Source organism: Rutilus rutilus (genome assembly GCF_951802725.1).
Source record: "Rutilus rutilus genome assembly, chromosome: 19".
Lineage (NCBI taxonomy): Eukaryota > Metazoa > Chordata > Actinopteri > Cypriniformes > Leuciscidae > Rutilus > Rutilus rutilus.
Genome location: NC_140232.1, coordinates 13342316 through 13360757, shown reverse-complemented (window position 1 = coordinate 13360757; position 18442 = coordinate 13342316). Strand labels below are relative to the sequence as shown.

The 18442-nt window shown below is 37.5% G+C and overlaps 1 protein-coding gene across 1 annotated transcript in view; it reads right to left on the bottom strand.

Moving 5' to 3' along the window:
* Positions 1-18442, bottom strand: part of slc15a4 (solute carrier family 15 member 4) — a 60443-nt gene that overhangs the window by 28781 nt on the left and 13220 nt on the right. Inside the window, exons 6-7 of the mRNA XM_084390366.1 lie at positions 14801-14981; positions 3635-3793 (exon numbers count right to left, since the gene is read on the bottom strand). Of these exons, the coding sequence (XP_084246492.1) occupies positions 3635-3793; positions 14801-14981 (340 nt within the window). The remainder of the gene's footprint in view (positions 1-3634; positions 3794-14800; positions 14982-18442) is intronic.

The window sequence follows — 18442 nt, the reverse complement described above, 5'->3', positions numbered from 1 at the left end:
GTAAGTTCGGGGAGAGTTGAACACTGCTAACCTGTGTGAAAATGTTTATGGACACAGACAGGCACATAACCAGCGGTAAATATAGAGATGAGACAGCGGACACAAATAAGACAAGTGCCATGGATAACTGTAATCTGCAAACCTCTCGAAAAACCTCTTCTTTTTTTTTTAAAGGGAATCAAACAAAATGTAGGACAACCAGTGTAGTTCAATGTGTGAATGATTGATTCTTGTGAACTGGTTCTTTTTAACAAATCAATCAAAATGATTTACTAATGAATCTTGAAGTGACTCACTGAATCAGTCAGTCAGTCAAGCCACAAACTCAAATCCAATTCAAAACAAAGCAAAAACCATTGTTGCATTACATTTTTAAGCTTTATGATACTGAATCAGTTTAAATGTTATACATTGGCTCAATGGCGTCAGTATGGGCAGAAATAGTGAACTATTTGTAATAATTATTATAAATAGCAATGTTTTAGTCCTTTCTCATTTTGTCGTGGTCTGGAGTAAAACTATCTATCTCCATATTTATTTTATTTTATTTTATTTTTTTATAAATCATTACAATTATTACTACTTTGGGTTTTGCAAATTTAACCAATGAAAAATATTAAAAAGAACTTGTGACTAAACCGTAACTCCTTTGGATTCTCAAACTGTCAGTAAAACCTCATAACTTCACCCCGCCTCAATCTTGAATGAAGTGCCACATGCATTTTAGACCTCTGCTTGTTTGCAAAGCAAGGGTAAATAAAGAACTGTTTGAATAAGTACAGTGTTGTCTTTACTCATTAAAACACATAAAACAAGTGTAAATTAAAACACTTTATATGTACCACTATTTTATGTATTGGAGGAGCAGAGAATCTTAGTCTTGCATTTGCCGTCCAGTTATAGCCAATACTGTCTTAAATAGCTTGTGCGAAGAAGCACTTAATCTTTTATAACAAGAGATTTTTGTCAAATGATGGAAAAAACTGAGCATCCACAAGTTGATGAAAAGTTAATGCGATGCATTTACTGCTTCAGATGCGGCCGTTCTAATGACGGACAAAACACGTATATCTAACATTCGCTGGTTAAAAACCTCGTAACTCTATTTGAGCTTGATTTTCATAAAATATTAATAATATAATGACACATGCAAGTGTCTGACCATATATAAAGCCACAATTTCAACTTTGATGATACAGTCAGTGCGTTTACCTGCACCCTCATAATGCGATTATAATGGGATCTTGGCAATTTTGGGATTTGGGGATGTTTACCTTATGTAAACGCAATACTTTGATTAAACTAATGCAATTAAGCTCATAATCGTAGTAACCAGATTCGCATTAAAGGGATAGGTCACCCAAAAATGAAAATTAGCCCATGATTTACTCACCCTGAAGCCATCCTAGGTATATATGGCATTCTTCTTTCAGACGAATACAGTCGGAGTTATAATTAAAAAAAAACCTGGCTCTTCCAAGCTTTATAATGGGAGTCAATGGGTATATTAAGTACATCAAAGCGCATCTATTCGTGATAAAAGTGCTCGAAACGACTCTGAAAGAAGAATGTCATATACACCTAGGATGGCTTCAGGGTGAGTAAATCATGGGCTAATTTTCATTTTTTGGTGAACTATCCCTTTAAACTATGTGGCGTACACTGATTGTAATTGCAATAAACAGGGACACCTTAATTGCATTATTACCACTCTGACCAAAGTGTACATGTGCTCAGACGTAAACGGGTGCATTCTTGCTACATGAATGAACAATGTGACATTATTCTGAAGTTTTCTCTTCTCCAGATCGCTAAACTATGTCAACACAACTCGCTGCTCAGTCTCTGTATCTTCATCCAGTAGACACAAAGAACGTGACGGCAGAGTAGGCAAACCCAGAATTGCGATGTTTATGACCGTGCCGAATAATATGCAGTATGTCCATAAAAATGTATTTAGAATTTGTTGTGAGTAGATTAAAACAATGGCCGGTGTATGCCTATCTGAGTGTGGCTATCTTATTAACAAATATTCAGAATAATGAAAATTGCATGTAAACTGGAGTGAAGACTTCTGCTCGTGTCATGAAAACATTAAGACCTTACTCTGATCATTAGAAACAATAGCGCTATTGTTGCATATGTAAATGTAGTCAGTGTTTTATTATTTAAAAAATACAGTGTTTTTCCATTTCCTGAAAAGTAGGTTTCCGCCTGACAGTGACGATGTGTACAAAAACAAATTCTTTATGGAATCATTAAGGAACCGGATTTGTTAAGTGAAATCCAAATGAAATTCCTTACAATTCTCATCATGACAGAAATTGCTGTAATTACTGTAGATCTCAGCAGTGAAGGTGGTAATAGGAGCCGCTCCCACACAGTTTTTTTTTTCTTCTTTCAAACACTGTGTTAGGGGATTTAGTTTCCTTTCATCTATTTTCTCATTAATCTCAAACCCACTTGCTAGAGACTTTCTTGATATTTTCTCAGTGTATTCCAGCAGGAGCGAGATGTTTTCCCTGGCCGTCTTAACTGCGCAACTGCAATAATGTATCGCCAAGCCCCAATCGATCGGTCCTGATTGATACAGCCATGGATTCCTTAGCAAGCAATTTCAGCAAAGGCTCAGACAAGAGCTACTACACAAAGGCAAGGCAGAGAGAAGTTTACTGCAGTTTTTAAAAGGACACGCATTGATTAGCATGGTCATTAGGACAGATGAATGATCCTACGGAAAAACTCTACAGTGCACAGAAGAGACCGAGCACACTTGTGTTAAAAAAACACACTTGTGTTAAATCAAGCTTCAAGTTATCTAGACAAGTTATTCATTATATGCATCTAAAATTGATGTTTACAAAAATTGATTCTACAATCAGAATCCGAGGCGTTTCTCATCATGGTCATCATCTCTCAAATGTCCTTCCAGGCTCAGTATCACCTCATGAACCACTAAATGTTAAAAGGGCCATTTCATGGAAAACATCAATTTTAATACATCGATTGTGTTTATGTATGACATACTGCAGCAAAAACGGGTCATTTAGAAATCATACTGACATCAGAATTATGAACATATTAAAGTTTGACTGTCCAAGTTTACATTTCAGCACCTAACCATACTGGATCTCATTTGAGGTTAGTTATTTATAACAATGGTCATTTACATATAGCAGTCTTAAACATTTCAGAACAGAAGCAAACATTTCATTCAGTAATTTCAGTGCCATATTTTTGGTGCAAGAAACCTTGTTAAACATTCTAAAATAAATTAATTTAATAAAGAATGCTACAAAAAATGTAGAATATGGTCCCCTTTAGAAGCTCTGTTTGTGAAAGTAAGAGCTTTGTGTGTATGTGTGGCTCAGGGTGAAAAGTCTATCCAAAGATGGCAATATCCAAAATCCTTGTTTTTTGGGGGGCATTTTTTGGTCCCCATGAGGAAAACAGCTTATAAATCATACTAATCATACTTTCTTTTTCTTTTTGGAAAATATAAAAATGCAGTAAGTTTTCTTAGTGGTAAAGTTTTCTTGGTAGCTCAGGGTTAGGGGATAGAATATACAGTTTGTACACTATAAAATCATTATGTGTTTGTGTGTTCAGAAGTGTTTTGCAAAGAACCACCTACCTGCAATACTAGCAAAGATTTCGCTGACACCAATGAGGACGTATTGAGGGACTTGCCACCATATGGGTAGATCGGCTGCATAGTATATAACTCCACCGAGCGACTGCGGGATGGGATCTCGTGTATGGACAATGTCCAGCCTCTTTGTCTCTAAAATGCCTGAGAGGGGCAAGAAAGAGGGTATAAGATTAAACATCTTATTAAACATATACCTCATAACAGTTCAGAAACAGTAAAGGTGATGATACACAGGGCAACTTTTTGGGCAATGTTGCTGGGCAATGTTGCTGGGCAATGTTGCTGGGCAATGTTGCCGTCAACGGGCAACCAGATGAGACACAGGGCCCACGACCGATCTAAATTATCCATATATGTATTTATTGCCCATTTTCAATGGGAAAGTGCCCAAGCAACAATCGCTAGGCAAGATTGCCCAGCAACATTGCTCAAAAAGTTGCTCTGTGTATCATCACCTTAAGGGTATGTTTTTGAGCAACAAATCAGCATATTAGAATGATTTCTAAAGGATCATGTGACACTGAAGTTTGTATAGTGTTAGTATATATATATGTTGGTAAGGACTTTTATCCTCACCAAAGCTGAATTTATTTTAAATTAAAATAAATGCAGCTTTGGTGAGGATAAAAGCCATTACCAACCCCAAACATTTGAATGGTAGTGTATACTAATTACAACAAGTGATTACAACAAATAAATCAGCAATGAATCAACTATTGAGCGCACTGCTTTCTAAATATTGGCAGCAGCCATTGAAAAACTAGATGTTAAGCATGTATGTGTTAGGGTGCTAGATCAGATACATGTGTTCACGTCTGGAGGGAAAGTGCATGTAACAGTGAATGAAAAAAGTATGAACAGTCCATTAATGGATTAAGTGTCAGGTCAATGCCAGCGCTTCACACAGGTCACAAACAGCTTATCTCCCGCACACAAAAAAATTATGCCAGGCCGGGTTTAGCAGGTAATCGGAGTGGAGCAGAGACTGTCAGTCTGGTCTATCTAAAAGCTTGATCCAATAATAACCATGTTGCAGGTGCTATTCAGATAACTCCTCATGGCATCCCAATCACACAGACATGCACATATTTCCATTTTTGAAGGGGTATGGCCTTGTATTTCATATGCTTAACATAGGGTGTGATACATCCATAGCGTGCCACTAACACAAAGTGCTTCAGTTAACAAAACAGTGACTTTTTTTTCCTCTCTTCCCTCTCATCTTTCATTCCCCCCTCCACCCCTCTCTCAAACACCAGAAGCGTTCCGGCTCTGATCTGTGGCTGTGGCGTCAGATTTAGATCGGAATACAAATGATGCCTGGAATAAAACACTCTTTGGCTAAAAGTGCGACCCGCTGCAGATTACAGTCCTCACTTCTGCACTTCCAAGAGATTCTAAACCCAGATTGAAAAAAAAAAAAAACCTCAACTTTTATTTCTGGCGAAAATTAAACAGAAGTAGAACTGCCCCAAGGCATCGTCTGCTGTGTGGCGTTAGTGTGTGTTTGCAGCTTTGTTGTCGGCACAGCTTGCCGTGGAAATGACTGCTTCCTGAGTGCAGTACAACAAGTGTGTCCAGGTGTGTGGGCATCATCTGTGCCTGCGGGTAAGGTTGGCTTCAGAGCTATGCCACTGCCAAGCACCCATCTGTTTGGAAAATGTTGTGTAAATGTTGTGAGGGGGTTCTGGCAGTGGTATTTTAAAACCCACCTAAGCCCTGCTGGGTTCAGCTACTGGGTAGACACAGATTAAAAGTGCTTCAATACACTTGAGTTAAGAGGCACAAGCCTTGTGTGTAATCACATAAACATACACACATTCATCTGTGCTCAGTGGCAAAACCACTAAAGAAAAAAAGCAAATAATCCAAATTTTCACAATTCAATCAATTCTTGATAAATAGAAAAACATTCTATTTGCCTTTTTTCCTCAGTGAATATCCAATTAGACTTGAAATTACACTTTTGCATAACTTTACATATAACCCTTGTTTCTCAACAAAATATTATTTAAAACTCAGGGATTTCACCATCTAAAGTTCATTGTATTATAAAAAGAATCACACAATTCTTTCTCCAAAGAAGAAGAAAATAAATAAATAAATGCCCATGATCTTCAAGCCCTCAGATGGGAAAACTGGGGGGAAAAGGTATTGGTAAATCTGAGACAGACTTTCTGCAAAGTAGAAAGGTGTGCTGGGGTCTGACAAGTCTACATTTCAAATTATTTTAGGAAATAATAGACATTTTTCCCAATCTATGCCCTCAATTATATGTCGCATTACAAACAAAATAAATACCTTTCAAGAGATACAACTCTTTGTCTCTCCTGCTCCTGAGGTTTCATTCAGAACGATGAGTCATTCAGAGATTCAGTTAAAAGTTCCAATTATTTTTCATTATTTGTTGATATTTAAATTTCATGCACATCCTTGACTCTTTGAATAATTGCCTGCAATTTACCTTTATGTTGCGTGTGCCCACAGGTGACATTTGTGTGTGTATTAATGTACTCAAGTGGAACCGAGCATGGCTGAAAAAATAAAGAAAAACAAAGAGCGAAGGGGTACAGAAAAGAAAGAACTGCGTGATTACTATACATTGGTATTAATTAGGGGCACTAAAAGACTAATTTCCCAAGATATCTCATCTATATAATAAGTGCCATTAGTGGGAGACATTATGCCACAGGTACAGTATACACACTCACCACTCCATGTATCTTAATGTACACACACTATGACTAATAGTTATCTCTCTCTCTCACACACACACACTTTTAAAGAATCCATTCACACATAGTAAGCATCCTTAAACCATGCTTGTATCAGGTAGCGGTTTATTAATGAGTCAGTCTGTGTCATTGAGTGGGAGTACAAAGGATGGGACGCTCTCTTTCTCTCTCAAGAAGGAGAGCATGAGTCCCAAAGGTTCTCATTAGTTTGATCTCTACAACACACACACACACACACACACACACACACACACAAAGTGTGATATGAACGTGGTTTGCACATACTGATTCCGCAAGAGTGTGCCAACGAGCCCCCCACCCCCCGCTCTTGGCTACATCAAAGCAATGGTTATTATTAGATAACATCTGTATTGTGCACTGCATACTAGACTTACTTTGTGTTCAGGCTTTGTCATGCAATACTACGGTCATTTTCTTGAGCATCATTTTCAAACAGTGGTTCTCAGCTGGTTTTGCTGCAGGACCCAGATTGTTTCCCCATTGGACATGGAGTGGTGACCCAAAATTGTCCTTAAAATCAAATGCTGAAATGTATTCATTAGTTTATTATTAAATGCTGCTTGAAATGTTAAAGATTTCATGCTCTCATTCACGTTTTATATTAACTTAAAGGGTTAAGTTCACCTAAAAATGAATCATCATTTATTCACCCTTGTGTCATTCCAAATCCACAAGACTTTCGAAATCTTCGAAACACAATTGAAGTTTTATAATAAAACCTGAGAGATTTCGGAAAAACGTTGATGATTTAAAAAGAACAAAACGTAAGTAAACGGATATTCATATGAATCGAGCAGACTTCTGAAGTCTTCTGAAAAGAGCCAATGAGGTTTGTTCTTGTGTGTCAAGCAAGCATGTTTGAGCTTCCATTTACCATATTTGACGTGTTTTATGTATGTGTGTTGATTAAAGTTTATATGTGAATAAAAGCCTAAATTAAATATGTTCATCATCTGAAGACTTGGATTAAACTGCTCAATTCACATGGATTATGTGTCAAAGTTATGGTGGAATGGACTTTCAAAGAAGGGACAGAAATCTCTCTGATTTTATAAAAAATAAATAAATTTGCATTTGTCTTTAGAAGATGAACAACTACCCTATGGATTTGCAAATTATGATAGAATAAAAATGTTTGGGCAAACTTTCTCTTCAAGTAGTTTTGCTCATGTTTTTGAGGATTAGGGCAAGTCACACAACCTATCCATGTTAGCATCTGACAAATTTGCCCACTTCTATCACTCCTTCTCTTCCCTTTACCTCTGTACAGATAAAACGTTGTCAGGATAATTCCGGTTCACGTGGCTACGCGGAAGCGATAAATAATTCTTTATAATACATTTTAAAGGCCAGACAAGTAGTTTGTTGAGGGTTGGTTTGTGAACAAGGAGTACAGACCTGCGCACATATATATTCAAACGCGCATATCTATAGACTAAACACGCATGCGGGTTTGCGTTTTTGAGGTTTACGCAGAGATAACCTTTTTTTTTTTTTTTTCAACATTTATTTCCAAGGCTTGCACCTTGGAATCTATTTCAGGGTTTGCATTCTCGAGCCACCAGGCACTGTTTGTGTGGATGAGCAGGCCGGAGCATGTTGAGGGTTTTCTATTAGAACGGTGTCGTGTTAGCGGCCCCTAAGTTAATAACTAATGATCTCTGCAACAGAAGTGAATCAATCAATCAAAACTAACTTTAGCTGGACAATAACTTTATTCTAGAGCTGCTGTAAAGCCAAAACGATCTCTGTTACTGCAATTTCCTATTATCACTGTAAAGCTGCTTTGAAACAATCTATATTGTTAAAAGCGCTATATAAATGAAGGTGACTTGACTTGACTTGACTGATGAACAGATTTTGTCAAAATACTGTAAGTTTAGTGAATGCACAGTCTTTGATGTGGAAAGTGTTTTCATTTTAAACTGTTTTATGTTGCCATCCTAACTATAGACAATTAGTTTAGTATTTGCATGAACATTTCTTTTGTTGATGTATTTACTATTAAATATACAGACAACTAAAGTGGGAACTTTTTAAATAGTATTTATTTAGTCTACTTGCTACTTGCAATTGCATGTCAGATGCAAGTGCAATTATCAGGTAATAAGAGACCATTTTCTTGGACAGAAATGTATAAATGCCCCTGGAAACAAGAAAAATGCATTAATTTATTTTGGTCTGATTTCCAAGAAGAAAAAGGTGTACATGTGCTAGAATTGTACTTTGTCAGCTTTTAGGCATACTCTAGCCTGTAGATGACCTTAAAACTAACAGACATGGACTAAAAGCCACTTGCATTTTATGTCTTCAAGTTTCTGGTCTGTTATTAGTCTTATGAATCAGACTATCCTTGAACCGTATGTTTGTACCCTGTCTAGTGCACACAAAATTGGCAAAGGCATTCTCAAAACTGCAACCTCCAATCTGATTGATTGGCTTTACTCAATTTCCAGGGGTCCTTGGGGTGCACAGGTTTATCAGTAAACCAGAAAATATTGTGTTTACAAGATCTCATGCTGTTAGAATGAGTTCTTTTGAGGAAGACCTAGAAGCTGGATTTGAAAAAGTTTGAAGCACTGAATATTTGAACAAGTTTACATGCACGACCTCACACTGTTTACGCTGCATAAACTGACAGCATGTAATATCACATCAATTATGTTTTGTTCTGAGAGTTACATTAAACTACGGTAAGTTGTTTAACACATTATTCAGAGTGAATATTCCTAAGTGAGTGGTTGTCGGCCTGAATAATCTGCGATGTGGACTACGCTTTATGTTGTATCAGACATCTTAGAAAACAGGTATCAGTATATTACAGTGAAAACAAATCAAGTGGAGTAAACACCTGAAAACTGCAATCATGCAGCAAATCACTTGACGCCAGTCTCTCATTATTTAGTTTCGAGTTGTTCTGAACTTTGGGGAGTTTACTGCTTAAAGAATCCCTCATGATGACTACAAACGCACATTTATTCAGTTTGATGGCAGCTTAGAAACGTCTAAACCTTTCTCTCCCTCGCCGTGCAGAGTTTGACAGTGGTTTAAAAGAGTCAGGGAGAGTCAAAGAAAGAAAGACAGACAGGGTGGGAGAGAAAAATATTCATACTTTCCTCACACTCCAGAGCGCATCTCCCAAAACTCATCTCACTCAAAAAGCGCTTTAGTCTGAAATATGTCAATGTCTGGATGCAGCGCACACTGTCAGGCTGACTAAGCTCAGTTTAATCCACTGGGCAGAGTTGGAATTGGACTGGGGACTGACTGGAGTGCTGGGCGCAGTCAAACCGAACAATGAGATACTGCGACCTGTCAACGGTGTCTTTTTCTACAACCTCCGAACAGGCACTCTACGACACTCTCAACATGTGACTCGAACTTTCGTCTATGTGGACACAATCACAAAACGTGTTGTCTTCGTAGCGAAGCATCAACTGCGTACAGAACTTCAGACAGACAAGCGAGCCAAAAACACTTGGAAGGAAAGTGCTGAAGTGTTGGAGAGATTGCTGTGCCTCAAAATCTAGTAAGCCGACCTACACAAAGAGCTCTGTTTGATCTTCTGATGTGAAGGTCATCTCAAAACTGTAGTTAGCAAGATTATTCTCCTATCTTAGTCTCAATATTACGTTTTTTTTTTTTTTTTTTTGCTCAATCGGGACAGTAATGAAGCTTTGTACTGCCAATATTTTCATGGCACTACAAAAAAAATAACGTATTAATGTTTGGCAGAAAGAAATATTTTCCATTCAATATTAGATTTATACAAAACATTTTAGAATTTAGCATCAACAGGGGGAAAAATATATTGACTATACAAATTTCCATGGTATTCCCATGAACTTTTGATCAGTTTTTTTAGTTTCAGGACTTTCAGGAATGTGGGAACCCTGTTATTAGGTTTTTCATTTGAAATTATTCCTCAAATTACACAGTTAAATCACGCTACGCAATTGTCTTCCAGTTTGTGAATTTATAGCTTTCACAGTGTTACCGTTTTGTATATATTTTTTACCATTCAAACCTTCAATCTCATTCTTGAGATTTAAAATCATAATCCATTTACACCAGCTAAATAATTTGACCTGTGTGAATTAAATCAGTGACGTTTATAAGGCATAAAACATAAAAATGATCAACAAATGTAAGGCGTAGCGACAGTTCTGTCAACAGGTCTGTAACTTTCACACTGGCTCTGGGCTAGTCTTATTGTTGAGCACTGAAGATACCTCATTTAGGCCAACATTTTAGTTAACATCAAGCATATCCATCTCAAATGGCCAAAAAATGTTGTCGAGGTAGACAGGGTAGGTTTTGAGATAGATTCCTAGTTTTATGGGACTTTGAAGAGACAACAAGTGAGGAGATATTTAAAGTTCCTCTGCAAAAATATGTATGAATAATGAAAAGAGCAAAAGCGCTGATTCAGGTTGGTATTTTCCTGGACGGTGGGCAGTATGAATATTAACTGTCAGAACAAGCGGGGATATCGATCCACCTTCTGCAGGGTTCAATAGAGCCGGCTCAAGGTTGGACAGGAGTGACAGAATTCAGAGGAGAGATCAGTGGTCTGTGTGAATGTGTCAAGAGCGTGTGGGTGTTTGTGGGTGAGTCATTCTACATCGAATCTCTGCCATCTTGAAGTCACTGTACCTTATCTGACGGATGGAAATGCCGTAACCTCTCTGAGACGAACTCATTCCTTAGTTTAGGTGAACAGTACTAAGAAAACACGATTTGACAATTGTCAGTGTGGATATAGTTTGATATTTTACAAATCTTTCTCAAAATAATGACTCAGCATATTGATGTCACAGAGTTTATCAGCTCGATCTGTGATGCGGGTTGTCTCAATGTGTTTCACGAGGGACTATTTGTTTGGACATTTTATTTTGTACATTCATTCTGTTTTGGACTTGACACATGATGATGGATCCATACACCACTCGGGACTATGTTGACTGGTTCACGTCAAACATACTGTAACTAAGCATACAGTATGTATAGCAAAAAGTTATACTTTAGTTTGTCTGTCCATAATGCATCGTACCACAATTCATGAGAATCATCCAGGTGCTTCTTAAAGGGTTAGTTCACCCAAAAATAAAAATTCAGTCATCATTTACTCACCCTCGTGTTGTTCCAAAACCAGTAAGACTTTCGTTCATCTTCGGAACACAAATGAAGATATTTGAAAAAAAATCTGAGCCTGTTCTGTACCCTCCATTGATGGCTATGCAAATACCACTATAGTGCTTCAAAAAAGTTCATAAATACATCGTAAAACGAATCCATATGTATTGAGCGGTTTAGTCCAAATTTTCTGAAGAAACACAATCGCTTTATATGATGAACAGATTAAATGCAGGCCTGTTCATCATATAAAGCGATTGTTTCTCTTCAGAAACAATACATATGGATTAGTTTTACGATATATTTATGAACTTTTTGAAGCGTCAAAGTGGTAGTTGTGAAGCTGTCAATGGATTGAGAGAAATCACTCAAAAGATTTTATTCAAAAGATCTTCATTTATGTTCTGAAGAAGAATGAAAGTCTTACTGGTTTGGAACGACATGAGGGTGAGTAAATGATGGCAGAATCTTAATTTTTTGGGTAAACTAATGCTTTAAGGCAATGACTTTTTCCTACAACTGAAGATTGTGCAATTGAAATCTTAAACATTCAACTAAACTGTCTCCATTTTACCACCAGACAATCTATATATTTCTATATACAGTCTATATTTTGACTGCACTGACACAATGGCCCTCATTTATCAATCTTGCGTAGAAACGGGCGTATATATTGGCGTAAAATTATGCTTACACTCCTCTCATCGCCTGATTTATGAAGCTGTGCGTACCTTTGAAATCCAGGTGTACGCAATACCTGCCCTTGATAAATGCCGCGGCTGAAAACGAGCGTCATTAGAATAACACGCCCCTATATATTCAAGTCTCCGCTCCCCCCACGCCCTCATTTTACGCCATGGACACACGGAAGACGGCAAAGAAGAGAAACTTCTTTGAGAAAGAGAAAGCGAAACCAGGGAAGTGGAAAGAAACAAAATTGATTTCTAGATTTTTATTATTAATGAAGCTTATTGTTATTTAGAAGAAGAATGTCGTTATTATTATTATTTGTATTATTATTATTATTATTATTATTATTTAAAAGAAGAATGTCATTTTTTATTATTTTGTCAGTCCGAATTATTTTTTTGGTCATTGAAAGCCTTTCATTACTAAACCCAGTCCGTGCACACCTGCCGGGCCTAACCCTGGCCTAACCATCGTTTCAAAAGAATAGTACAACGGCGAGCGCGTCGAGTATAAACGCCTCGTCCGTTTGGGGAGGTGCGCGCGCAGTCTGCGGAGACTCGCGCTGCGGAGCCAGGCGAAAGTATAACCAAGGCTTGAAACGTCAGGTAAAGCGCACAGGCTCGCAACTTAAGGAATACATATGCCTACAATTCAAATGCTTTGATAAAGTCACACAAATTAAACATTGAAGTCCATGTTGCACAAAAATAAACACTGAAGTTTATAATTAGGCCTACTATGTTGTTGTTTTTTTACAGTGGGTCATAATATATCATATCTTTTAGTTTGTCAGTGCGTTTTGTGGTGTTAGGAATTGTTTTTCTGCGCATTCCCGCACTCAAAACGTGCGTACACCACCTCCTGAGCTGGCGTAGGATTTGAGCGTGCCGTACGCCAACGTCCATATTGATAAATCTCAAAGTCACCGTGGTTTTGGGTGTACGCCAGGTGTACGCTGGAAATTTGGTGTACGCACTTTTGATAAATGAGGGCCAATGAGAATGCAACTGAGTTGGAGGATGACATCACTGTTTTCTGCAGAGCTGCTTTATAGCTGAATTAAATTCATTTCAAAATTGATTGGACTGAACTGAATCAACACTGAACTGACATCAGCTGAATGGCACTTGTCTTTTTTAGAACAGTAGAATTGAATTTTGTTTTCACCCTTGATCAATATTTTCCTGTTTATCCCTGGAAAGCTGCTTTGAAAAAAATCAAGTAGCTGCGCTTACACTAACAATTTGTTTGTAATTAGACTTATAGCAGTCGGATAATAATAATAGTAATAATTTTAAAAAGTCACACGTAACCATGTCAATGGGAATGAATTGGCCAAATCTGACTGCGATTTCATTCAGATTGTAAGGGGTGGTTTAAATATTTAATATTTAATATATCTGTTCAATAGGACATGCACATTTGATCACATTGAAAACCTAAACTGGAAAGAATGCTAACAGTTATAGCTAATTGTAATAATATTTCACAATATTCTTGTTTTACTGTATTTTTGATCAAATAAATACAGACTTGGTGAGCATCTTCTTTCAAAAACATTAAATAAATCTTACTGACTCTTAACTTTTGAACGATAGTTGTATGTTCATGCTTTGAAAACAGAAAGGAGCACTGGTTATAAAAAGCTAAGTGCAATACAAAGTAAACACCGTATTATTGGCAACTGGTCACATTATGCCAACATGCCAGAGCCCATGAGGGGGACAATTTCTTTTTCTACAAGACTGATATCATATATCATAAGCATACATCATTTTAAGCATTGTTTTAATTAATGATTATTTAGTTGTCATTGTGTCAAAATGATAAAAGAATAAATAAAAATAAAAATTATAATTATTACATCAGTCAATATTTGGTAACCAAAGGTATTTCTTAAGGCACAGTATTAGACAAAGTTGAAGGGAACATGGAGTGACCCCACAAATTCACTCGCTCGCAGTCAGTCTCCTTCGCACGTTTACCGCCATTTCATTCAAGATTACCATATTTATGATGTTGCGATGTACTGAATCGTGAAATGTATCATATCATGAAGTAGTTGCCTATACCCAGCCCTAAAGTTAAGAATATATTATTGCATATTTCAGGTCTCAGTGTTCTGAAATGCGCGTGTTACAGTATGTCACATATAACAGAACACACAGCATTTGAACCTTATGAAGTCTGAAATGAAAGTTCACCACCGTGACGGCCCTTTTGACACAAAAATGAACACACATATTTAAAATGTGTATGCAAATGTCTGCTATCACACTCAAACACTCCCACATCCTCTTACATGAGTCTCAGTTGGTGAATATTTACAAAGAAGCTTGATACACCCACCCACCCTACCAGCCAACCAACACACACACACACACACACTCACACACACTCTCACACACACTCTCACACACACACACACACACACACACTTTCATGTGGCGAGATTGAAAGCTGAAGAACAAAACCCTCAGGTTCACAGACTCAGCCATAAATCGTTGTTGTGTGTTTTGATAATACACTAAACACGTGTCATTTAGCGTGTTTGTTGTTGACTCACCCGCCGCCACTGCCGAGCACATGACAAAGAACATGCCCACAGCGATTCTCTTCAGAGAGGAGGGCAGCAGGCCTTTACGTTTGAGGATGGGGTCTACCACTTTATCCTTGAGGGGAATCAACATGAGGATCAGCACGGCATCAAACATGGTCAGCCAAGCCGCTGGAAAGCGAAACGATTGCTGAAAACAAAAGGGGAATATAATGAGTCATGTTACAGGACACTAGAGGATGAATAAACAGGAAGTAGGGTGTGTGTAGGTCACTCATAACACTCAGGTGCTTCGTTCTTCTCCATTTGTCCTCCATTGAGAATGAAAGTACAAGCCTAAATGTGAATTCTGGGAGGGCATATGAAAAAGAAAGAGAGAGATAGCAGGAAACCAAATCATTCCAGCAACCTTAGCGCCCTCATGTGGCCAGTGCTGGTCTGTGGATGTAAAACCCATCCAGTAACTGACAGAGGGGCAGGTCTCTTAATAGCCCATAAAATCATTACTCAATTGTTAAGTACTTTAATATCACATGGGGATTGAATACCATGCGTCAGAGCACCTGTTTCATAATGAATGATTTCTCCCCTCACATGCCACTGATGAGTTCTGAAAACCCCATCAGAGGGAAGAAAGGAAAAAAAGGGGTTGCTTCGTTGTTCTGAGAGGTTTTATTTCTGTAGAAAAAGATAATGAATGGTGTTTTCCTATGCAAAACCAAGGATAATTTGGTAATAGTGATAGATTTAGAAATTTGGACTATTTTGAAAAGAAAAAAATTGCCAAAAGTCAGATTTACTTATGCAAAACTTGCTGCAAGGAGGTTGCTTAGTCTTTGCTTAGGTGTCCTAAGCAGTTTTAAGCACATTGCTATGCGCTTGCTAAGGTCTTCTGGGTCTTCTTTAAGTGTGTCACTATAGGTGATTTCCATTCGACAGAAAGTGCCCTGTGAAGTCTACTTTGCAGGGAATTCTGCCATCAAATGTGTCCAATCCAAAGGGAGCAAACAAGTTCAGTTCGAAGGGTACTGCAAACAGCATAGGGAATAAGGGAACATCGATACATCACTTCACAGGAAGTGGAGAGGGAAATTTACCCACCAGTCACTGTGCATCAGTATGTGTGAATAAAATAAAGGTGGTTAAACTAAGATGAGCGTCCAGTGTTATTACGGGATTTAATTAGTCCCAGTTGTAGTTTGTTTGCGGTTGTTCGCGGGTACTAAAAAAAATGTGTGTGTGAGATTGAGATGTAACCGTTACAATACAACCATCATGATTATGGTTATATAAGAAAATATACATCTAATATAACCAAATTATGTTTATTTTCATATTAAACGTACATTGCAATATACAATTATCACTCAGTTTAGCATTTTCAAATTAATAATACATTTATATTTATATTATAAATACACATGATGTATTATATACACACACATGTATATCACATGAACGTATGGTAATTTATATTTATTTACAGAAGTATACATTATTATGTCATCATAGCTTCAACTTCTTTAATATGCTCGAGTCACGACTCAAGTGTCATCTGTTCCAAATGAATGCATTTGTCAAGTGAAGTGAAATTCAACAAATAACCCTTGCTCAGTGAGTAGGGAGCAGTGAACACTGCCTATGGACTCTGCCAGCCAGAAAGCAACTTTTGTTGTTGCTATGGTATTCTGGGTGGATGCCAGGGGGTTGCTATGAAGTTGCTAAGGCTTTCTAGGTGTTCTTGATAACTGGCCCAAGTCAAAAAATAAATAAATAAAAAACCCAGACCCAAATATGTTTGTCTTAATTTTTCTTTCCATGTCTTTCAGCTATTTTCTCATCCGCTAAGCAAAAATCATACATTAAAAGGGTTGTTCACCCAAAAATGAAAATTAAGTCATAATTTAGTCATCCTGGTGTTGCTTTAATGCAAAATGCCGTTCTTTCTTTTTCGGACCACCAAAGAGAATTTTTGAAAAATGTCCCACTCGCACTCGTCCATATAATGGCAGTGAATAGTGACTAGCACCAAGCTTGAATTTTTTTTACAAATAAAAACCACAAAATATCACAGAATGATCCCATGCGACATGTCGTATATTCCAGGTGCTCTGGGGGTAAAATAAACCCTTAATTTAATAGTGTTTGGTTTAAAAATATATATATTTTTTAATCTGTTGTGTTCGTTGCATCAAGTTATTGCATCCACATCTGTCAACTGTCATTCTGACTATCATCAGACAAACCGAGTTCCAATCCAGATATAGTAAACTCAGTGAAGAAAGTAAATGGATACTTTTTTGGGATTTCAATGGGTAGCACTTTATGGTAACACTTTATTTTAAAGTGTCCCTATTACATATGTTACATGTACTTACCATAGTAGTAACAGTAAATTATGCATAATTACATGCAACTAACCCTCAACCAAATCCTAATCCTACCCTAACCCTACAGTAAGTACATGTTGTTAATTTATATTACTCAGTACTTAAATGTATAATTACACTGTAACAATGACACCTTAAATAAAAGTGTAACCCACTTTATTTTACAGTCCTGATCCACATGTACCTACTATGTACTTATTATAGCAATTATAATAACTGGGACCCTGAACTTACCCCTAAACCTAACACTAACCTATGCAGTTACCTTGTACTTTACCTGCACTGTACTTAAAGTGTGGGCAAGGTAAATGTTAAATAAAGTGCAACCTTTCTGTGCATTGTATTTCATGTTGCATTTTTATTCATCTTGGTTTCTCACGACTTTTTGGCTTTTTTTGAGCGAGTCTGACTGAACTGCGGTGCTTATAGAGTCTCATGAATGCCCAGCCATGCACAGATCGAACAGCCAAGCTCTGGATTTTCGTTAAATAATACGTACATGTCAGTTTGTTTTTTCACCAAACCCTATCATATACCCCCAGAACGGTGTGAGTCAAATGTGTGGTCAAATTCACCAATGAGGGATTGGCCAATTTTAACTCTGATTATGAGTATTTTCACTTTGGAAACCACAGGAAACCATCTGTCCTCATTTCCTGCACAGACAGGGCTTGATGATACGAATGAGCAGATGTGGGTAGATGCGTAGCAAAACTTAAAAACAGCCCAATTCATTCTTCTCTTGATCTGATCACACACTGCACAATATGTCGCCATCTGTACGGTTTAATTGACGTTAATCAAATAATGCCTGTAAAATGCAACACCAGAGGACTAGATGCCCGGAGCTCAAACAGAGGTTTATTATGCATCCATGCCTGCAGGTGTGTATGGGCAAATCACGCACACATTTACACCTCCAGCAGAGTATCAGGCGGTTAAGTGGAAAGCGTATCTCCCTCAGCATGTTTGAATTTAATTCTACAGCTTCTGTCAGTCCCCAATCTGCCGGCGCATTTAACACTTTTAATTCTCCAGCTTACTCCCTCATTACATTTACATTTCTTTGACTAAGCATTGGTAATTTATACATGTCCCTCCGAGCGCTCGGTCTCCCCTTCATCATCGTGCACTTTTAAATACTTTTTTTCTCCATTTGAAATTGCCAGTTTGCATCATTCTATCATCATATCATTTTCACCCACATTACTGGTGTCTGTTTCTATCTATGGGTGTCTCCTAATTAAGAGCTCACAGTTTG